This window comes from Delphinus delphis, chromosome 3 (genome assembly GCF_949987515.2).
Source record: "Delphinus delphis chromosome 3, mDelDel1.2, whole genome shotgun sequence".
NCBI lineage: Eukaryota > Metazoa > Chordata > Mammalia > Artiodactyla > Delphinidae > Delphinus > Delphinus delphis.
Genome location: NC_082685.1, coordinates 37,467,045 through 37,491,061, shown reverse-complemented (window position 1 = coordinate 37,491,061; position 24,017 = coordinate 37,467,045). Strand labels below are relative to the sequence as shown.

The following is a 24,017-nucleotide window of genomic DNA, read 5'->3' as shown; positions in this document are numbered from 1 at the left end:
TTCAAACCCTAACTTCCGGTTCGTTAGCCGGTTCCGGTCCCCGCCTCTCACTTCCGGTCGCCTTGGATTCCGCTGCGGTCGGTTCCTGCGTCCGCTCCTGCCGGTTCCGCCGCGCTCCAGGTGAGGGGACGCGGGGCGCTCCGGCGCGCCGTGGGGCTGGGGGACCACAGCTTTGCTGTCTCGAGACCCGGCCTCCACTGTGGCCGGGCGGGCGGGCTGGTGGCTGCTCGTGGGGGCCCCGCCCGCGGCGGCCCAGGCCTCCGGCCCCGGCCGGCTCTTCACAGGGGCCGACGCCCTCCCATCCAGCCTCGTCGCCTAGGTGGAGGGCTTCCGGCGCCTCAGTGGATTTTGCGTCCCCAAACCTTTATTCCTCCCTCTTCTGGGGTTTGTCCGTCTCTCCCTCCTCCCTGTTGAACGGATTCCGGCCCTCTCGGGTTTTGGGGTCTCTGCCTGCCTTCTGTGCTGTCTCATACCAATCACTTCCCACAGCTCTTTCCTCTGCACTCCCTCGCAGTTGCTGCTGCCCTGCTCTCCCGAGGAGGAGTTGACAGTACTTCAACAGTTACCCTTTACTGGGCGTGTTTAAATTTAACTCCCTCCCCTCAATTCCCAAGGTGTTAACTTTTGCTGCTGTTACTTTCAAATTAACCGCCTTTGCTACTTTTTAGTTGTGTGGTCTCGGGCAATTTGTTTTTCCTCTTTTTCAATTTTCTGGTCTGTATAATGAAGACAGTAGTTGTCAGTAGGATTGTGAAGATTAAATGAGATTATTCAATTAAGTTGTTGAGCATGTTATCATTTTCCTATCTTCACCACCATTCGTATTGCTTTTTATAGTATACAAAGTGATGTCACGGCTGTTATCGCAGGGATTAACACTATTCTTGTCAAGTAAACATTCCTGCCCTGACTAGGCAAGTCACCACTGTATGTTAGGGGGAAGAATTTACCCAAACAGCCGTTCTTGACTGTAGTTTCACCATAAAGGTGTGCTCCTTGCTTACTTGTTCGGGTTTGATTGCCACATTTACCCCTAAAATCATTTTTCAGTTTATAAATCTGATAGGGTCCGCAGTGATACAAAACATTAAAATTGTGTAAGAAAGAAGGCTAAATGTGAAAACATAAAATGACTCATGCATTTGCATTGCATTGCTCCATTGTTGTTAATGATCTGAATATTGAAGGAATGAGGTTCAGTAACTGAAAAACAGTTTTAAGGATTTTATGCGGTAAAATTTTTTATGGTGTTTGTTTTGTTGTGCTTGGTCCTTTAGAGCAATTGTCAACTTGGAGATCCCACTTGTGCCATGGGTGATGATATTTGTATACTGCTTTACTAAGCATATAGAGCCCATGCCATCTGGCACATTTTTTTTTTAAGGCTGAGAAAATTGAAGAGCCTAGAGCGCTGGCTCTCAAACTTTAGCATGCCTCAGAGATGGGGGGAGGGGGAGACAGAGATTGTTAAAACCCAAATTGCTAGGTCTCTTCTCTCCAGACCCAGTTACATTCCCAACAAGTTACCAAGTGGGGTCAATGCTGTTGGATGGTCTGGGGACCACACTTTGAGAACACTGGTCTAGAGGTGCAGTGACTTGTCCATGCTTACCTAGAGTTCAGGTGATCTCACTTCACATGTTCTGCTCTGCCCAGCACAGTATGCTGTATTAGTGCTATTTGCATTCCTAGCTCTTGTAAATTTTCAGTTTTATTTCCACTTCTCTCAGAAAAATAATATTTAAATGATATTTCAGTTTGACTCAAAAGGGCCATTTGGCTTTTTATTGAGGATTATAAGGTTTGTTAGAGCAAGTTCTCTCCAAATAGAATACATTGCCCTAAAGTAACACACCTTCTTTAAAGTTTTAGTAGAGCAGGTTGTAAACATAGAATAAATGTAAGTGAATTTACGGTGCTCTTTTCTAATGGGCATGTTGAAGACATCTTAAATTTTCAAATTACGTTTGCATGTTAAGATTTATAATTTGCCTTCCTTCTTGCAGTTGGTTGTAATACTTGAAGAGTGAAGTCAAATGTTGTATTAAATATATGACAGCATTTGGAAATACCACTACTTTGAGATTAGAAAATCTAGTTCTCTGACCTGTTGGGGGAACCAACTTATGAAAACTGGTAGAAAGCTTTATGGGGGGAGGAGACCTACATGCTATTGTTGATGAGTGGCAGCTGCTATATAACCTTTGTGTACTTATATCTGTGCCTGTAGGTTTTGTATTTACTGATATTTGGTGCCTTAACTCCTGTAGGTGCAATTCAAGAGAAACAGTTGTGTAAGGGAAGAAAATGAGATTTAGTCAGAAGACTTGTTCTGTTATCAGCTATGTGCCAATGAGCAGATTACATAACCTCTCTGAACCCCTATTTCCTTAATTGTAAAAGAGGGACAGTTCTTATCAAACAACCTTGTTAAAGGAGATTGAGTAAAAACTGTCCAGTGTATTAAATATGAAACAAATAATGGCCATTTACTATTTAGCGCAGTGCCTGGAACACTTCAGTTCTAGTTTTTAGAACAACTTATGTAACCAGTACTTACTTGTTTAGAGCTTACTATGTGCCAGGTAGTATGTGACTTACAAAAATTAATTTATTCCTCTTAAGAACCCTGAGAATTAGGCAGTATTAGCATCCCTGTTTTACAGATGAGGAAACCTAGGCACTAAGAGTCAGTTAGCTTTCCAAGGTTAAATAGCTAATAAGAGGGAGAGCTGACCTCTGAACCCAGGTAATCTGTCTCTAGAGTTTATGCTCTTAACAACTCATTGTCCTACCTTGCAAATGGTAAATGAACATGGACGGTCCATCATGGAGGAACTTGCCAGTAGCATAAACCTGATCAGAGAGGGAGGAATAGTTAGCTCATTTATTGCAGCTTTCCACTTGAACCAGGAGAATCTGATAGAATATTAGGAAGTTGTAACTTTAAGCCAAAAATTGAGAGGGTGGGAGAATTTTAACTTTGACTCCCGATAACTTTTGGCATTCTGATAACATTTCTGTAAGTAGAAAATCCTGTTTCTCTATCATCAAGTTGTAAAATAGGACTCAAATGACAGTTTATAAAACTTAAAGTTGCAAGTTTACATACATCTTTGATATATCTGTTTTAACTTGTGTATGCCTTTCTTTCTAGGTATCTTTCTGAACAAAAGCTGCCTCATCGTATGTTTCAAGGATGGCTCTTCCTATCATTGTAAAATGGGGTGGACAGGAATATTCAGTGACCACACTTTCAGAAGATGATACTGTGCTAGATCTCAAACAGTTTCTCAAGACCCTTACGGGAGTGCTACCAGAACGCCAGAAGTTACTTGGACTCAAAGTTAAAGGTAATTTTCTCCCTTCTTCAAATTTATTGCATTGATATATTTATGAATCTTTATATTAGCTATTATCTGTTCACTTTAATAAGTCTTTCCCCTTGGAGATTTCTTTGATAGGGATATCCCTAAATTTTTTTTGATGGTACAAGTAAGAATATTTAAGGATACCTGAAAATACCACCACTATTAAGATTACTTTTGATTTCCTCTGACAGTTGATGTTTGCTTGTTAAACCTGTGACACGGAAGTCCCAGGTAAACAGTGTAATTTCTTTCTTTCTTTCTTTCTTTTTTTTAAGACTTATGTATTATTTATTTATTTAATTAAATTTTTTTTGGCTGCGTCGGGGTCTGGTCTTAGTTGCGGCACTCGGGATCTTCGTTGAGGCATGTGGGATCTTTCTTTGTGGTGTGTGGGCTTCTTTCTAGCTTTGGTGTGCGGGTTTTCTTTAGTTGTGGCGCGCAGACTCCAGAGTGCATGGGCTCTGTAGTTTGTAGCATGCGGGCTCTAGTTGAGGCGCACGAGCTCAGTCGTTGTGGCGCGCGGGCTTAGTTGCCCTGCGGCATGTGGGATCTTAGTTCCCTGACCAGGGATCGAACCCGCATCCCCTGCATTGTAAGGCAGATTCTTTACCACTGGACTACCAGGGAAGCCCCCAGTGTAATTTCTAGTATCTGTCTTCTAGCACAGCCTTTTCATTACAGTTTGGGCCTTTTATTCTCCCCAAATTATCTTTTCTGTTTCAAAAGTAATAATGATTTGTAAATTATAGGCAGTGTTCACATTCAGTTAAAAGGCATTTTCACGGTGTTTGTCTTATCATTGAATGTTGAGTTCTGAGTAGCAGTAAATGTACAGTTATCTCAGGCACTCAATTTTCAGGACTTTCTGGAAAACAGTCATCTTCATCTTGAACAACAGAATAAAACATGAATTTATTTTGTTTAGTTAGTTGAATTAAAGGTGTTCCTCTAAGAGTTGGGGAAAAATTCCAACCTTGTGTTAATTACTACTTCTTAGTGTGTTAGAAATTGCTAATTCAGCAGTAACAGTTTGTTAATTTAATGAAAAAAACTTGCTGTGGAATCTGTACCAAACCTTTTAATGTTAGGGTTTTGTGTAATGGGATAGTGAAACCAGCACCTGAACTTTAGTGAGAAAACAGTCATTTGCTTGTATTGTAGGCAAACCTGCAGAAAATGATGTTAAGCTTGGAGCTCTCAAACTGAAACCAAATACTAAAATCATGATGATGGGAACTCGTGAGGAGAGCTTGGTAAATGTTTACTTTTGTTACCATTTGTCCCTTTGAAGATATTATGGTTTATATCACACTGTTGTATCATAGTTTTAATTGTGGTAAAATTGTCAGTTTAGCAGTCGGTGAAAAGTAAAAGCTGCACAATGAATGTGTTATTAACTCAGCAGAAACCAAATACTGGGAAATTTGTTAGTGTATAGCTAGATGTAAGTGTAGTAGTAGTGCTAATGGTCAAATTTAACATGGTAAATCTGCCCAGTGAACATATATAACGAAATATAAAATGTGGAAGTTTTCCCGTAGTGTGTGCTTGCAAGACTCTTGGACTCAAATCGTACCTCTTATTTGTTTTTTATGCTATGAATGTATTTGTTATGTTAATGATAATATGGCCAAACAAAACTATTTTTCATCTTAATAGGAAGATGTCTTAGGTCCACCTCCTGACAATGATGATGTTATTAACGACTTTGATATTGAAGATGAAGTAGTTGAAGTAGAAAATAGGTGAGTACTTTTCATCATCAAAGGAAATTGGTTGTAATTTGAGAAAAAGTGAATATTTCATCTGATCTTATTTTTCGTTAGGGAGGAAAACCTACTGAAAATTTCCCGCAGAGTAAAAGAGTACAAAGTGGAAGTTTTGAATCCTCCCAGGGAAGGGAAAAAACTTTTGGTACTAGATGTTGATTATACGTTATTTGGTAAGTCACCTAAAACTGTGCTCCATCTCTGTTATCCACAATGGCATTTTCCCCTTTTATTTGTTTGTTTTTCCCTTGCAATATGAAATATTTGAAAGCTTTTCTTTTTATTTTAAAAGTAAATCATTTTATTGTAAGGGAAAAAAGAAGTCATCCATAATCCCAAGATCCAAAGATGACCACTCATATTTTTATGTGTATCTTCCAGGGTGTTTGTATGTATGTCCTTTTTATGTTTACTTAATGATATATTGAACATCACAGTCATTTAACATTCATTGTGAGTTAAATATATGTATTTTTTGGTCAGGCGCTTTTCTAGTTTATGGATGTGTGATAATTTAATCAAGTGATTCCCTATTGATTAACACTTAACATTTTATGATTATTTAAAAATCATTTTTGATATTTTATTCCTGGTTTTCTATTTAATTATGTTCAAGGCAGATTCTTTTCTCTTTTTTTTTTGCGGTACATGGGCCTCTCACTGTTGTGGCCTCTCCCGTTGTGGAGCACAGGCTCCGGACGCGCAGGCTCAGTGGCCATGGCTCGGGCCTAGCCGCTCCGCGGCATGTGGGATCTTCCCGGACCAGGGCACGAACTCGTGTCCCCTGCATCAGCAGGCGGACTCTCAACCGCTGCACCACCAGGGAAGCCCCAAGGCAGATTCTTGAATTTAAAATTTCATGTCAACAAAAAAAGCAATTTGTTCTTTCATCCTCTAATATTGCCAGAAATGATTAGTTAACTCCTGATATTAGAATGGATTTATTTACCTCTAATCCTTAACTTTAAGTACATGTCATAAATTAGCGTAAATTTTTTAAAAAATTTGATTATTAAGTTAATCAAACCTGTTATTTTGGTGAAATATGATTATATTTGGTAGGTAAATGGCTAAAAAGTGAGTATATGTGGCCCTAGTTTGTTTTTCATATCCTAAAATAACATCTACGTTTTAGAGATTAGATGAGAAAAAAATTTACTGTTTATTATATAAGCCTGAATTCTGGATATTGGTCTTTGCAAGTTGAACAGAATTGATCAATTAAAATTGGATTGCAAGAATATTGAATTGTGTGTTTTGAAGACATCCCTTTGTCAGCTGATGTAAGTTAGTCTGAAGTAGTTTGCATTTGAGTGTTTATATTACATTTCAGAAGTTTAATTGATATTGGGTACTTGTCCATGATAATAAACTAATCATCATCTCTAACTGATTTTCTTTTAGACCATAGGTCTTGTGCAGAGACTGGGGTAGAATTAATGCGGCCATATCTTCATGAATTCCTAACATCTGCATATGAGGATTATGACATTGTTATTTGGTGTAAGCTATATTTCTTGTTTAGATTTCCATGAAAATAAGTTGTTCCTTATATTACTCTGCTTTATAAAATGTGACTTAAATTTTATATTTTGCAAATTTCTGATGAAGCATGTTTGACTTTCTTGCATCACAATATAAACATGTGCATTTGCCAAATACCGCTGAAATAATTAAATATAGGAAGAGAGTAGATTATGGTGTGAAAAAAAAATGGCCTTATTTTCACAAGACCCCACCTTGATTAGGATCTTTTCTTTCTGATCTTTGCTGTAGAATCTTTGATGCTTTAGTATATTGTTGCTTTCTCCTTTCTTCATCACTCTAGTCTCAAAACACTTGGAGAAAGATATGTATTTAAAAAAATTTTACCGTGATGTAGTTCAGAAATAAAGGCAATATGAATTTACTCAAGGAAAATTAATAAAATTTTTATTAAATTTTATTTATTTAATAAATAAAGCAGTGTTACTTTAGCAGGGCTAAAGCAGTGTTACTCAACTTGTGGTCTGCCATTCCAGGAACTTACAGGTCTGTGGTAACAGTGAGTTTGCTCCAAAAAGTAAATTTACTACATTACTGAACGCACTGTTTAGTTCAGGTGACAATCTTTTTGTGGTACGACCTTCTGAAAAGGGAAGGGGAGTGTATTGATTTACATCTCACCTTCCCACAGACATTTAAAGTTACGTCTTGGCAATGTCATAAGCAGAAAAGAGCTATCCTAATTGTGAATTAAATAAAATCCCTAAAGATGGTAATCGTACTAGGTTTTTGATGAGAGGCCACATAGTTGTTCTGCAGTTTGCAAATTTCCTTTGTATTTTCTTTTATTATCAGAGTATCTCAATAGTTTAGTGTTATTATGAGTACATAGCCATTATAATTCAATACATAGTTAAATACATAATTTTCTGGTTTTTAAGATACAGAGGAGAAAGCTTTCTGGGAAATAGGTTTTTGTTCAGCAACTCTGACATCTGAGATGACATTTGAGAAAAAAGTTTATCCTCTAAATGTTATTAGAGTAGACTTAGGGACTTTGAGGACATTTTACAATCATATGCTTAAAATAAATTTTTTTTTTAAATAAATTTCATGGTAGTACGTTGAGAAGGGCACCTCATTTTGGAGCTAAATAGACTAGGGTTTTAATCCTGGCTCTGACCTTACTTTGTGACACTAGGCAGGTCAGTTAATTGCTCTGAGACTTAGCTTCCTCATCTGAGAAATGAAGATAAATAAATCTACATTACAGGGTAGTTGTAAGAATAAAATATTGGTATAGCAACTAGTAACATGTCTGACATGTAATAGTTTCTTAATAATTAGAAACTCTTTTTATTAGCTGTAAATCTTTCTGTTTTTCATGTGGGGATTATAGTCCCAAAATATATATTGAATTAAAAAAATTGTTTTTCCCTGTCGCCTGATTGTTGTCATTGTAGATACATCACTCTCTAAAATTTTAGTTCAACTGACCAGTTTTGCATGTAAGGTGATTTTGGTTCTTGTATGTGTGCTAAAGATTTTTATTTTGAGGACTCAGCTCCCTCTTTGCCCTTAAAATAATATACACACACTCATACACACTTTAAATAATTGAACTCCTTTTTCCATTTTTAAACATCTTACTTTGTAATACCTATATAGTTTAGTCCAATAACTTGAGATGAGTAGGGCACATAAAACTGAAGTTTGAATTTTTATCAGTGTTCTCAGAAGTAGTTGGTGTGTGACAGTGAGCAGGAACGTGACATAGATAGGGTTTGTGAATTTAGTTGCCTCAGACTTCTTGTTAAAAGCTGCTGGACTCAATGAGCACTAAGTTTGCTGAGCCTGGCAAAATGCTAATTTTCTTTAGCATTTTTCGACAGTCTTCAGCCTAGCAGTCTTCAACATAAACTTTTGACACATAACATTAATCTGCTTATATTGACATATATACCTGTGTGTTGCCTGGCAGTAGGAACGCAGAAGAAAATGGAGATCCAGGCACCCTAAATTCAAGTTTAGAACTGATAGAGAACAGTATTAGGGCTGTTTTTAAAAGGGTGGTTAGGTCTTGATTTATGAATTCCTAGGTTCAGAGTTCTTTTGAGCATTGGTTACCTTATCTTTTAGATAAAAGTTGTTTAAATGTTATTGTCTTGAAGACACACTAAAATAAGTTTATTTTTATAAACAGTTAAAAGGAATTTACCATAAATATGCTAGGGATTATTTGTGATGTATTTGAACTTACAGTCTTGCTTAGAAAACTTAACTAATTTATACAGAAGAAAGATTTTTTAAATGAAATTCAAGCTTTTCATACATATTGTGTTATCATTCCTCATGTTTTAGCTGCAACAAATATGAAGTGGATTGAAGCTAAAATGAAAGTAAGTGTTAGAAAACAGTCCATTTAAGAACGTTTTGAAACTGCATTTGTCTTTTTAGAAAGTTCCGAATTGAATTAATTTCATTGTCATTGGAGGGCATTTAGTAGCAAAACAAATGCCAGTATCAGGAGTTAGAGGTGTGTTTAAAGTCTGCTTAATGGTGGTTTGCATTGATTACCTATGTCTTTTTCAAGAAAAAGTACAGCAAAGCTTCCTCTCCTCTTTCTCCCATTTTACGCTAATACTTTCTTTTCCTTCTTTTCTCTGGTGTGTGATACTTAAAGGAGTGATGCTCTTCTAAAATATTAAATTGGGAAGTAACCTGTTTCTGGTAGTACATTGAAAAGGGCCCCTCATTTTAGAGCTAAATAGACTAGGGTTCTTTGGACTATCATTTATCAATTTTGCTTTGTGAAACTAAAATGTTGCTAGTTGTTGAGCAAGGTGTGGTAGCCAGGGGGTAGAAAGTTGGCATTATGGGAAATTATAGCTGGACTTTTCATAAAGCCTGGGATTTTCCACATTATTATATTTTAACCACATGAATATTTGTATTTATAGGAGCTGGGAGTGAGTACAAATGCAAATTACAAGATTACCTTCATGTTGGACAGTGCTGCTATGATAACAGTGCATACTCCAAGGAGAGGATTAATAGATGTAAGAAGTCATTTTACTTTTTATTTAAAGACTTGCTTGTTTTCTGGTGTACTTTTATATTTATATTGATGGAATAAACTACACAGAGTTTAGAAATACATCTGAGTGGATAATAAAGTATCAGTTGAGTTTTGACATAAGATGTATTTCAGGTTAACAGATATGAATTTTAGTGACAAAGTTAAGGATCTTGAGGAAGGACTGTCAAGAAAGGTCATGGTTAATTGTCCCGTGATGATAACAGCACAGTGTTGCTAAAGACAGAGTAGGTGTGAAAAAATACTGAATGTTGTCAAGGAAGATACTAGAAACAGACCAGGACACACTTGCCCTGCCCTCTATGAAACTGATAAATAAAAGCAGGTATATCATGATGCATGTACTTTGGGGTTATGTACGTGAAGCCCTAGAGAAAGCAATAAGAACCATCAAGAAAGAGTTGGGCTAAAAAGATTAAGGTTCTTCACTTTGTTTACGTGTCAAGTAACTAGTCATATTATGAACTTCTGCGATCTGCAAGGCCCTGTAATGGGCGCTGTTGGGAATAAAGAGATGAGGAGACATGGTCCGTACCTTTTGGAAACACAGACTAATAGGAATTGGGGAGAACTTAGCAAATTAGGAAAGCTTAGGGAAGACAGTATTAAAATTGTCAAAGTCATAAAAGTCATGAATAGAATTATGTGTGTGTAGTTTTCAATAAAGGAAATACTGCGTACATCAAGGAAAAGTATAATTTATTACCTACTAAAGTGGTACATGTACAAAGTCTAAACAGTAAAAAGAAGTTTGGGAAGTGTTAAACAGGAGTGTTTATAATAATGAAAAATTAAAGGAATAAAAAGAAATCCTCAATAACAAATCCCTACAACAGTAGAGAGTTGGTTGTACACATTTTTGTTCGTCCATTTAATGGAATGCAGCTAATTATTATTATTAATTTATTTATTTATTTTTAGCTGTGTTGGGTCTTTGTTTCTGTGCGAGGGCTTTCTCTAGTTGCGGCGAGCGGGGGCCACTCTTCATTGCGGCGCGCGGCCTCTCACTATCGCGGCCTCTCTTGTTGCGGAGCACAGGCTCCAGACGCGCAGGCTCAGTAGTTGTGGCTCACAGGCCCAGTTGCTCCGCAGCATGTGGGATCTTCCCAGACCAGGGCGCGAACCCGTGTCCCCTGCATTGGCAGGCAGATTCTCAACCACTGCGCCACCAGGGAAGCCCCGCAGCTAATTATTTGATGCAGTATTTAGTGCTTCAGAAATTTTTCATGATACGTTATTAAAGTTAAAGAAGTATTTTAGCAGTATTTGCAAACTGTTAGAAAGTAGTTTTTAACCGTTGTTTGGTTCAGGGGTTCCCTTAGCTTTACAAAAGATCTGTGAACTCTTTGAGGTTGCGGCTGTTTATCAGAAAGACTGGAGAAATATATCAGAATATCTAGTTGCATTCTTTGGTACTAACTGGATTATAGGTAATTAAATATTTTCCTTTGTGCTTTTTTGTGTTTTCGGATTTTTTTCTACAGTCAGCAATATTACTTCTCTAATAGAAAACAAGGTAGCTCATGTTTTGGAGAACATATGGTGCTTGACCTAATTGCAAAATGACAGCACTATTTAAGAAGATGTAGGATTTCTAACCCTGGGTGTCATAAAGCTCTTATATTTTTTGAGGCTTTATGTTGGCTAAGAAAACCAAGAATCTGGTTTATTGTGTCAGTTTCTGTATATTTGGCTTCAAGTATTTGGGGGGTTTGTTTCAGTAGTAAACAAATAGTGCAAACAAATACAGCAAATAAAATTTTAGTGAAATTAAAATATTTGAATAACATTTTTTGCAGTAATGAGGACACTAAGAAAAAGGCTTTCTCCGTATTAAAAGAAATTATAGAGGAGAAAAAACATTTTAAAATGAATGACAACGCTTGTCACCATTTATTTCCTACCATTTAATCTCATATAATTATTATCATCATCATATAATCTCACATTACCGTCAACGAGACTACTGCCTTCAGCAAAATGTACTTTTTCTTCTAAAAGTTAATGTATTTAAAATATTTTTGTGAGTATGTAAAATATGTTCACATGATTCACAAATAAAGTGTATAGTGGAAAGTATTCCTCCCTCCTGGACCCTCCAGCCACTTAACTTTCCTTCCTTCAAGCAATCACTATTATTTCTTGTGTGATCTTGCAGAGAATTTATGCAAGTATCAATAGATATGAATAACTGAGAAATTACCTTTTTGGAGGCTCATTTTAAGAATTCAGAAATAAAAGCAAGAATTTACAAATTACGGTGTTTTGAAGTGAAATAATCAGATGCCCTAGAAATTGTGCACCTATACCACTGAACTAAGGAGAAAGTCCATTTTTCCTTTACAAAATATTTAAATATTGTAATAAAAGAACCAGGTACATTGTCATTAAGGTTTTCTAGTTTTGAAAACAGACCCCATGTGAAACCTCAAGCCCTGAGGGGGCATGTGAATGCTCAGCAGACATCTAAACAAATACTAGATTTTTAAAAAATTAAATACTTTTTTTGATCCCGAATCTTCATATTAAAATTATAGGAAGTCTTATAATGGGCTTAGTTCCATTAGACACGAACAGACCTTTCAGAAGTTGACATTGAGAGATATGTTGTGCCTTACAGTGTGTTGCATCTTGATTCTGTTCTGTTCACAAAGCCAGCCATCACTGACTGCCTCATGGTAAAGGAATGCTCTGGCATAGTTGTGCAGGGCATCTTGCAGTATTTCTCCTTTTAAGAAAGGATGAACTATTCATGAAACTTGAGTTAAATCTAAACTTTTATTCTAAGGTAAAGCCTCTTGGTGTTATATGGGGAAAGTTTTCGGAGTTTTACAGCAAAAAAAACACCATCATGTTTGACGACATAGGAAGAAATTTTCTAATGAACCCACAGAATGGACTAAAGGTAAGACATAATTTTACTTGCTATTCTCACATATGCTGGATTATGTAGTAGAACGTTAGCACTATTGAATTTCATAAATTTTTGGAAGTAGTGTATTATCCTGTCAAGAAAAGCTTAAGTGTTTAGAAAAATTCATATAAAATTGAGCATTCTCTCTTTTTGCTTGGTATCTCCTTAGTTAACCAACTCATCCAGATGGTTTGTTTTTCTAATTTTTTTTTTACATAAATTTATTTTATTTATTTATTTTTGGCTGTGTTGGGCGTTTGTTGCTGCGTGTGGGCTTTCTCTAATTGTGGCAAGCGGGGGCTTCTCGTTGTGGAGCACCAGCTCTAGGTGCACAGGCTTCAGTAGTTGTGGCATGTGGGCTCCATAGTTGTGGCTCGTGGGCTCTAGAGCTCAGGCTTAGTAGTTGTGGCACATGGGCTTTGTTGCTCCGTGGCATGCAGGATCTTCCCGGACCAGGGCTCGAACCCGTGTACCCTGCATTGGCAGGCAGATTCTTAACCACTGCACCACCAGGGAAGCCCCCATCCAGATGTTTTATTTTCAGTTAGCTCTGTGGAGCAACATGAGCTTACTGACATTGACTTTTAGCATCAAAAGTGAAAGCATCAGACATTCTATTAGGGATACAAATCTTGAATTTCTGATGTTCTAGTTAGCTGGAAAGCTGGCAATAAGGGTATTTTTCCTTTTTTTTTTTTGCCGTACGCGGGCCTCTCACTGTTGTGGCCTCTCCCGTTGCGGAGCACAGGCTCCGGACGCGCAGGCCCAGCGGCCATGGCTCACGGGCCCAGCTGCTCGGCGGCATGTGGGATCTTCCCGGACTGGGGCACGAACCCGCGTCCCCTGCATCGGCAGGCGGACTCTCAACCACTGCGCCACCAGGGAAGCCCTGATTTTCCTTTTTAAACTGAAACTAATAAAAGGTTTTTGAAAATTCATATAGTGTAAGTGGAGAGCTTAGAATTATGAAATGCTAGAGCTAGAAGGAACCTCAGTCATCTTTTATAGAAACAATCTGAGGATCAGAAAGTTCATGACTTGCCCAAGGTCATGATTGTAACTGGTTAATGATAGAATTTGAGTTAGAACCCAAGTAACTTGGTTTCTAGGCCAGTGTTGATCTTAGCATTAAGTCACATGCAATCTTATGTAGGCATCATAGTGATACTTAACCCTGGTAGCAGCGTAAAATTGGTAAGAGAGAAATTTGAAACTTAAAATTTCTGGTACCTGTGGTTGCCTATGTGTAAATACATTATGAAAATGGAAAAGATAGCTCTATATTATGGTACAATGCAAATGGAGTCTCCATTTGAAGTGTAAATCCTGATACTAAGATACTTTTAATTTCAGTCCTGAACTTTTCCACCAGCTGAATTCTTTTTTTTATGTTTTTTTTTTAATTAATTAATTTATTTATTTTGGCTGCGTTGGGTCTTCGTTGCTGAGCGCGGGCTTTCTCTAGTTGCAGTGAGCGGGGGCTACTCTTTGTTGCGGTGCGTGGGCTTCTTATCACGGTGGCTTCTCGTTGCAGAGCACGGGCTCTAGGTGCATGGGCGTCAGTAGTTGTGGCACGTGGGCTCAGTAGTTGTGGCTCGCAGGCTCAAGAGCACAGGCTCAGTAGTTGCGGCACACGGTCCTAGTTGCTCCACGGCACGTGGGATCTTCCCGGACCAGGGCTCGAACCTGTGTCACCTGCATTGGCAGGCAGATTCTTAACCACTCTGCCACCAGGGAAGTCACTACCAGCTGAAATCTTGATAACTTTAAAAGACGAGAGAAAAACTTGAAGAAGGTAGATTTTTGAAGCTCTCCATACAGACTGTTGATGTCGTCTTTAGTGTACAATGAGGATAGTTTAGGGACTGAATATTAATCTAGGTAGTGAATTGTCACAAATATAAGAGCTGTTGACTTGGAAGAAAAGTACTTGGGGTAGACTGGTGATTATTCTGTCCTTTAAAAATGATTTCTGTTTGAGGCTTTAGGAGAAGTGCTTTTCCTGTGTGTAGTTTACGAGGTATAAGGTACAAAAAGTATGTTCTTCAGTCTTGAGGAAAGATTCAATTGATCTAAGCCAAATTTTGTATGAAAGTAGTGGTGTCTGTACTGGAAAGGAGGTAAAGTCATGGTATTTAAGGAATGATTAATTTTTTTTTAACTGAGGTATAATATTAGTTTCAGGTATACAACATAATTTGTGATTTGATATTTGTTTATATTGTGAAATGATCACCACAGTAAGTCTAGTTAACTAACATATGTCACCATACATAGTTACAGAATTTTTTCTTCGGATGAGCACGTTTAAGATCTGCTCTCTTAGCAACTTTCAAATATGCAATATGGTATTGTTAACTATAGTTGCTGTGCTATACCTTACATCCCCATGACTTATTTATTTTATAACTGGAGGTATGTACCTTTTGACTCCCTTTACCCATTTCTCCCACCCACCCATCTCTGGCAACCACCAGTATGTTCTTTCTGTTCTCTGTATGTATGAGCTTGGCTTTATGTATGTGTTTTGTTCTTGTTTTTGTTTTTAGATTCTACATATAAGTGAGACAGGGAATGATTTTTGAGAAGCGCTTTAACTTAAAAAAAAAATTATTACTTTCATGTGTGTTTTTAGAAGAAACATTATTTTCCCAGCCAACATTTGGGCCCTCCTCATCTCTGGATGCAGACAGATGATGATATAAACTTCTAGTTCTTCATGTTACTTTAGAGCAAGTTGTTTGTTTGTTTGTTTTTTAGCAGAGTACTCAGTAGAATCATTGAAGGAATTCCTAAAAATATGTACGTTTCTGCCTCCAAAAATTCTAATTCAGGAGAGGTATTTTTAAGCATTCTACAGGTAATCTCTCGCATGTCTCCTTTTGAAAGCCTCTTTTAAGAAGGTAGTAATTAATGATCTGCCCACATTGACATAGAAGTGGTTTTGAAATTGTGAAATATTCTAAATTCTGTTTTGTTATCACAGTTCCATAATGTTTCTGGTAGAAATCTCAGAGATTTCACAGAGATCTTAAAGACTGCTTATTTTTAAAGTAGTTAACTTCTAATATAAGCTTGCTAATCATAAGGTTTGAAATATATAACATAGGAGGCTTTGTCAATTATGAATATAGTACTGAACTAAAGGAACTTGAATTTTGGTCATGGATTAATCAGTAGTTGCCCTGAACTTCACTTTTATTATCTATATAGGGAAATGGTGATTTAAGAGAATGCAGATAATCTAAACATTCTTAATTTCCTAAAAATGTTTTTTGATATGAGACAGAGGTGGTAATATATGTTGCCTGCCCTTCTAGTGATCACTTAGATCATTCTTGAAGAATGGAACAGTGATTATACTGAAACAATTGAAGTCAGTTAGGTGAATTTTTCCCACTTAACTAGTTTAACTTTTAGATCCAGAATCTTTGGGGTATTTTAGTTTTGTTATTTAATAGTGTTTAAGACCAAATGTTTAGAAAGTAAAAGTAACTTAGCAGGGCCTTGGGTTGAAAATCTTATTTACCAGCCACTGACTCTGTACTTTCTCTTTCAGTCTAATCCCTTCTGCTTCTATACTTGGAATCACTTTGGTACATTGTATATTAATAGTTTAGAAGTCAATATGTTGCCTTTACAATCTTTTTAAATGAGGGAGTACTTTAAAACATTACAATATTGCCCAGGATTATGCTGAAACTCATTTCACTACATTCTGATATCATGCCTATTTACACCTAGCTGTAGGGCTTAAGCAGGTCCCTGCAGAGAGTTTTCTTGATCTCCTGCAGTCACTGCTGCTGCTGTGAAGCAGCACTGCCCGCACTGCCTGTTTGGAATTAGGATCTCCTACAAGAGTTTGCTTCTGTGCAGACTCTGACAGCTCTTATTGGTGCCCTTCAGCCAGAGCTCAACTGACTAACAGCTGTGGAGGTCCTTGGCCTTAAACTGTTCTGATGTGAATAGAACCTGGAACGTATGGGAAACTTTTCTTCTGTCCGTTTCAAGCTGGTGGTGTGTTTTTCCAATGACAGAGAAGTAAATAAAAAAATATTTAAAACCTCTGCTCTTGATAGATACGGTAACGACTCCTATGGGCTCATTGTTCTCAACAGGTGACAATGATTAAATGTCATCTGTTTTTAAATGTCACTATGTAAAAGTGACCGGTTTGCATTTTCTCCCAATCACAATAGGATATATTAATGCTTTACTAAAATGATTTATTCAGTACTTACAGGCATATGTGTGATTTTTAAAAGATATATTTTTTTTATAATGGAAAAGTTCAAACATAAAAAGAACTACATTGAATTGTATAAACTAACCCCCATTGTATGCATTATCCTGTTTAAACAACTTGTTAATTCATGGATGTTTGCTCTATACCTTACCTACTTCCCTCTTTGATATTTTGAAGCAAATCCCAGATACATTATTTCATCTAAAATTAGTTAAAAGTTTTTGAAATGCTGTCTTGAGTGCTATATAGATGAGCTGGTGTCTTTAAAAAAGTAGAACTCTTTATTGGAAGTGTAACATAAAGAAAAGTGCATAAAATGTGCAGTTTAACAAATTGTTTTACATAGAACATATGTAACTACCATTCAAGTCAAGATGTAAAAGCCCTTACTAATTATAGTCTTCAACCCTGTCCACCATCCTGACTTTCATGCTTTTGAAATGAATACTTTTTATCATAAAATACATTGAACTTAAAAATTTAGAAAATATGGCTGATTTTTATGGGAAAACTCATATAATTAAAAATATTTTAATGGAGACTTTACTGATAAACATGCTTATGATAAAATGTGAGTGAAAGTAGGTTATACAAATGTGTAATATTATAGCTATATAAAAATTTCATAGAAAATACTGATGTAAAATCATCAGTGTTAAAATTTATCTCACTCCTCTGTAGATCCAGCATGTATTGGGTACCTTTTTATGAATGAAGTGATGTGAATGAGATTATTTAATTAGTAAGAAGCAACTGGATTGATAGAAGGGGGAAAAGTCTAAGCAGTTTTGCAAAGTAGAGAAGCCACATAAGGTTCAAGTGCTATAAGACAGCTGGTGTTGTGAGGTTCAGACTGAAAAGATAACAGAAGGTAAATTAAGTGGAAGAACTTCTACTGTAAACATACCATGACTGTCAGTGAGATAATGTAAAAGTAATTCTTAGTATTGACAGCCTTGGTGATATTTTAATCTCATTAACTGTAATTTAAGTGATAAAATAGTGTAGATTTGTACTAGTTTTCTTACTACAATGTGAAGTGTTGGATAACGTTTGTTTTCTAATAGATAAGACCTTTTATGAAAGCACACCTAAATCGAGATAAAGACAAAGAACTTTTAAAATTAACCCAGTACCTCAAGGAAATAGCAAAATTAGATGACTTTTTGGACCTAAATCACAAATATTGGGAAAGGTAAGTGCTAATTGCTTATTCATTTCTTCTTTACATTAATGAATGAAAAATTGTCTGGCAGCTCTGGTATATACATAACTCTTATTTTTTGTTTAAAATGGGTGAATTCTAAAGCTATTTTCTAATCCAGTGACATCTACCCTGGAAGTATTTTTCCCTTTCTCTTAACCTCTAACTTGTTCATAAACCCACATCTCTTAAGATCTTTAATACTTCTCTACTAGAGAGGATTTAAGAGACTAGTACATGTTTGTGATACTACCTGTTAATTATTTTGTGACATTAAATGGGTCACTCTTTTATGAATCTGTTCTCATACTGTAAAATAATGTCAGGATAAAATAAAATATACTAAAAAGTTTTCTGTTAAAAATTACAAGTAACCTCTGTGTAGCAGAAAAAACAGAAAATTTATTCCTTTAGGGAAACAGTTACTTGTGATTATGAAAGATAACCACTGTTACCAGCTTGGTGTCTAGTCTTCTAGTCTTTTTTTCTGAGCACAAACATAAGTACAAATCTACATATGGACTGCATGTAAACGTCAAGATTTTGAGGCAGGAAAGACCTCTGGAGAAGTGAACAGGATTATTATGTACTGCAAGTACTTTTTTGGAAGTAAATCTTTGAAGAGCTGATTTCACCAATACAGCAACAAAAGAAACTTCATGTAATATAACACTTTGGCTTTTCAAATTACACTTTTGGCTTTTCAGATCACTCATATACTTATGTACTTATATACCTACATAATACTTATTTATATACTTCTTATTAGAGTCTCATAATCCTATTAGGAGGGTAAGGCTGGCATTTTTTTTTTTTTTTTTTTTTTTTGCGGTACGCGGGCCTCTCACTGTTGTGGCCTCTCCCGTTGCAGAGCACAGGCTCCGGATGTGCAGGCTCAGTGGCCATGGTTCACGGGCCCAGCTGCTCCGTAGCACGTGGGATCTTCCTGGACCGGGGCACGAGCCTGTGTCCCCTGTATTGACAGGTGGACTCTCAATCACTGCACCACCAGGGAAGCCCAAGGCTGGCATTTTTATCCACATTTCCTGTAGATGGTGTAACTAAGTCATAGAGATAGTAAATGCCACAGTTTGAGCAAGTTTTACCATCAAAACTTGTCCAGGTCTCTTGATTTTAAGAACTCTTTCCCCACCCCCATAGCTCTGAGTGTATAGTAATTCATAAATGTGAGAAATAGAGATGTAAAAATTTTAATTTGTTGGTAGACTCCTATAAAATAATATGAAGAAAAATTTGCTTGGTGAATTAACATCTTTGCATCTTTACACTCTTGATCAGAGTTCTTTAGCAGCTTTGGCTCACTACCTTTATGCAAGAAGATCTTCAAATGGACTTTTAGTTTTGGGGGGAAATTATAATACTAGTTAATATATTGCTTTCACATTTGGAAGTAAGGCAGTGTGGAGTGATAGTGTGTAGCCTCCAGAGCCTTGTTTTCAATCTGAACTCTGCCACTTTCTTGCTGTATGAACTTGGGCAAACTGCTTAACCTCTCTGTGACTGTAAAATAGAAATAAGTTCTCACTGAACACTCAGAACTGTTGTGAGGACTAAATGAATTAATGCATGTACTTAGAACAGTGCTTGGCACATAAACAACACATGTTAGCGATTATTAACAGTTATTACTTACCTTGAAAAGTTTTGTTATTAAAATAAACAACTTTCTTTAGGGAGGAGAGTTAGATTGTTAAGTTAAATTTAGTGTGATACAGCTTAGACATCTTATTTTATTTCTTGCAGGTATCTCTCAAAGAAGCAAGGACAGTAGTTACAAGCTATACTGGCAGTTATTGAAGATACTTGAGATCCATGAACTTCTTTTTGCTTTTATGCTAAAGATCATTATGATAGTGCTGGACACTGCAGCAAATATCAGACTGCTTATACTTGGTCTTCCAGTTTTTTGTAAATTTAATTTTATATTTTTTGAAGATCATAGCAATACGCCAAAAAAAAAAACAAAAAAACCCCACCTTTTTCCCCCTGTATGAATATACTGTAACTCTTGAAAAGTATTTTCTCCAACATAGAGTACTGAGTTTTATTCCCACACACACACACAAAAGTGGACAAAAATGTATGCTTAACAATGTCATTTTGTGACTTTGGAAATAAGTATGTCTTGTGTGTTTGTCTCACTGTGTTGTTGTCTAAGCCCAAACCCACCTTGAAACTACTGTTTTTAAAACCAAAAAAAGAAAAGTTTTTAGTAAGGAACCTAGTTTAGTATGCTTAAAACCACTGAGAGTTTTTCTTATTCCTTTGTCATAAACACAATTTCTCTTATTACTCCACTACCTACATCTCTAAATTCTGAGCTGTCTCAGTTTGGTGTGTATGTGTGTCAGTGTTCTTTGAGTAAAACTGGAAAACGTCTGCTCTGATACAGATATGTCATAGTGTGACAAATAGAAAACATGAGACTGAGGAATGAAACTAAGGAACAAGAGTGTGTTTCTTTGTGGTGGCCAAGTAGAAGCACTCCTGCCTAAAACCATTGTCCTAAAAGCAGTTAAAGGCAGTACATTTTAAAATGGGATGTATCACTGGTTCAGTCCTAAAAAGCATGAACAAAAAGTTTTTGTTCTGTTCCAGCTCTGTCTTCTCTAAGTGCAAACACTGTGTTGCAGTGAAAATATCTAGCCATAAGATTAACGAAATTTATTTGCAATGCTTTTGCCTGCAGATATGTATTGTGACCACTGTTTTGTGTTGACAGTATTGCTTTATACAGTTCTTCTATTTGAAAGGAATCTGGTTCTTTCAAATAAACATGGTATGTATTGTTCTTACGGGGGACTATTTCAGTGGTGTAAATAATAAATTCCTTTTCTTAAAACATCAGTTATCTGCTCTGTATTATCCCAAATATTTTGCCTCTTTGTTGAATCATGAAACAAACACTAGGTTCAGGCAGGCATCTCTTGAAAAAAATTAAATGTGTATGGTTTTAAAAGTTTGGGAACCCCTAATTAAGATGATTCAATGAAAACGTCTTAATTATGAGGCTCAATTTAAATATTTAAGGATCGAATAGAATTTTTTAAAGCATTTCATTGGCACATTTTCCCAGTGTGAAAAGTAGTTTATTATTCCAAGGTAAGGAAGGCTTTATCCTTTTTAAAAAACTGAACACTTAAAACTATTTATATAGGTTGATAAAGAGCAAACATTTTCTAAATCAGTATAAACTGAACTACAAAAATTAGCAAGCCTCAGGAAGCAAAGCAAAGTAGGTTCTAAAAAAAATATATTTTCTGCCATTAGGTGGTGCCCAAACCAAAGTTTATTAGCAGGTATGCTAAATTAAGCAGTCCTAGGAGAACATTGTCAGCTTATTGAAATCACATGTCTTTGTGTGGTTAATACATTCATAGAGTGTGAGAATTTTAGTGTGTCTTATGTGTCTCATAATTTATTGAACAGATCTATCTCTGTATTTCTATGTATGTGGCGTACACAGCAGAACGAGGAGATGACTTAATTCAGATGCATGTTTTAGTGAAATAGCAAATTAATTTTATGATGTATATGTTCCAGACTTGCAAACAATTAGTGCCTAATAAAGTATATTTAATCTAAAAACTGCAGAACATCATTAAATCTTCGATTTAGAAGGCAGTTTGAGACCTGGTAGCCCCTCAGGTCCTTTATGAAAATCAAGTTACTGGATTAATGATAGCTGTAGGATTTACTCAGTTTTAAAGGTAAAGAATAGATAAGCAGGTCATAACAGTAAGGAACTGCAACATGATCTTCATTCATAGAAAGGAAAATGGTTGTCTTTTGGGAGGAGGTGGAGCTGTGTGGGAATAGGGATTGGTAAGGAAGGGTATGCAAAACAACAACAACACATGGGAAAATGCAAATTATATAGGGTTTTTCTTGGTTTTTTAATGAGTTAGTTGCCAAGAATAGTAATAAAATATGTGAATAGTGAATAAACTGGTTGAGCATTTTTCTCATCCCAAGCAATCAACAGAACTCTCTCAAGGAACAGATTGTTAGTTTTCCCTAAAGTATTGATATATCAAAATTTATTAATCTGGGCTTCCTTGGTGGCACAGTGGTTAAGAATCTGCCTGCCAATGCAGGGGACACGGGTTCAAGCCCTGGTCCGGGAAGATCCCACGGAGCAAATAAGCCACAGAGCAAATAAGCCCGTGCACCACAGCTGCTGAGTCCGTGTGCCACAACTACTGAAGCCCATGCACCTAGAGCCTGTGCTCTGCAACAAGAGAAGCCACCGCAGTTAGAAGCCCGTGCACCGCAACAAAGAGTAGCCCCCACTCACTGCAACTAGAGAAAGCCCGCGTGCAGCAACGAAGACCCAATGCAGCCCCAAATAAAACTAAAAAAAAAAATTATTAATCTTATTAGCTGGAATAGCAGCCCAAGTGGTGTCTCTAGAGATTAAGTGCTTAGATATTTATGTAAGGATATGCTGGGTTTAATTTTATTTTTGGCTGCGTTGGGTCTTCGTTGCTACGCTCAGGCTTTCTCTAGTTGCGGAGAGCGGGGGCTACTCTTCCTTGTGGTGCGCGGGCTTCTCATTGCAGTGGCTTCTCTTGCGGAACATGGCCTCTAGGCGCACGGGCTTCAGTAGTTGCGGCACACGGGTTCAGTAGTTGTGGTGCACGGGCTTAGTTGCTCCGTGGCATCTTCCCGGACCAGGGCTCAAACCCGTGTCCCCTGCATTGGCAGGTGGATTCTTAACCATTGCGCCACCAGGGAAGCCCAATATACTGGTTTTTAGAATTGCCTTGGAAAAGCTGTGTGGGGCTGTGTGGGAATGCTAAGTATATAGAGCTTAAGGAGAAATCCTTGAAGATTAGTTGGATAGATTTATCAGAGACCTCTGAGAAACTAATGCATCTTAACAATTGAAACAGAAATCAGTATCAGGCATCCCGTAGATTTAGAAAAGGGTGTCAATCATTTAATGTCAGCGAGGTTCCACGTAGAACGTAAAATCTTAAAAACCTCCCATGCTAATGATTTTTTAAAACTCTGGATGTAAGCAAGCACTTCTTAAATGCTAGTATAAGGATATTTCCTGATACACAGTGTTACTTATTAAAACACTGATTTCCTTCTGAAAAGCTTTAAAAGTTGAACCTGTAGTTTGTATTGATAAAAACTATGGGAAACCAGTCTTTAAAAATACCAAAAACAAAGATATTTCCATAAGTCAATATTGCCACAACAAACACAGATTAGATTGTGTATAATTTGTGATGCTAAAGGCCAAATTGATGACTTTTCAGGAATATATAGATTATCAAAATGAAGTAATTTTTGATTGAATGCCAATCACTTAATTCTATTTACAGTTCTTTTTTATGTTTCACTCATTATAATGCCTTTGAGATTTTTTTATTTGAAGTAGAGTTGCTGTACAATATTTTATGAGTTACAGGTATACAATATAGTGATTCACAATTTTTAAAGGTTATACCCCATTTGTAGTTATGAAATATTGGCTATCTTCCCTGTGTTGTATAATATATCGTTATAGCTTATTTTATACCTAATTGTTTGTAACTCTTACTCCCCTACCCTTATATTGCCCTCCTCCCTTCCCTCTCCCTGCTGGTAACCACTAGTTTGTTCTCTGTATCTCTGAGTCTGCTTTTTTTGTTGTTATATTTACTAGTTTGTTGTATTTCTTAGATTACACATATAAGTGATATCATAAACTATTTGTCTTTTTCTGTCTGACTTGTTTCACTTAGCATAATGCCCTCCAAGCCCATCCAGGTCGTTGCAAATGGCAAAATTTCCTTCTTTTTAATGACTGAGTAGTATTGCATTGTATATCCATTCATCATTCATTGTATATTCCATCTTTATCCATTCATCTGTCGATGGACACTTAGGTTGCTTCGAAAAGATATGTGCACCCCA

At 36.7% G+C, this 24,017-nt stretch overlaps 1 protein-coding gene across 1 annotated transcript; it reads left to right on the top strand.

The window, feature by feature from the left end:
- The first annotated feature begins 56 nt into the window (after positions 1 to 56).
- On the top strand, positions 57 to 22,170 carry UBLCP1 (ubiquitin like domain containing CTD phosphatase 1). The gene is made up of 11 exons (XM_060008440.1): positions 57 to 120; positions 3,158 to 3,353; positions 4,533 to 4,624; positions 5,031 to 5,116; positions 5,198 to 5,313; positions 6,545 to 6,643; positions 8,987 to 9,024; positions 9,586 to 9,684; positions 12,511 to 12,627; positions 17,950 to 18,077; positions 19,851 to 22,170. The coding sequence occupies exons 2-11, from the start codon at positions 3,200 to 3,202 to the stop codon at positions 19,876 to 19,878; spliced, it is 957 nt and encodes a 318-aa protein (XP_059864423.1). The 5' UTR covers positions 57 to 120; positions 3,158 to 3,199; the 3' UTR covers positions 19,879 to 22,170.
- The last annotated feature ends 1,847 nt before the right edge of the window (positions 22,171 to 24,017 follow it).

Bases quoted from the DNA above. Each gene is read 5' to 3' on its own strand.
- UBLCP1 (XM_060008440.1), top strand. From the start codon at position 3,200: ATGGCTCTTCCTATCATTGTAAAATGGGGTGGACAGGAATATTCAGTG. The intron at 4,625-5,030 runs GTAAATGTTTAC...TCATCTTAATAG, and splicing joins GAACTCGTGAGGAGAGCTTG to GAAGATGTCTTAGGTCCACC. The intron at 12,628-17,949 runs GTAAGACATAAT...GTTTTCTAATAG, and splicing joins ACCCACAGAATGGACTAAAG to ATAAGACCTTTTATGAAAGC.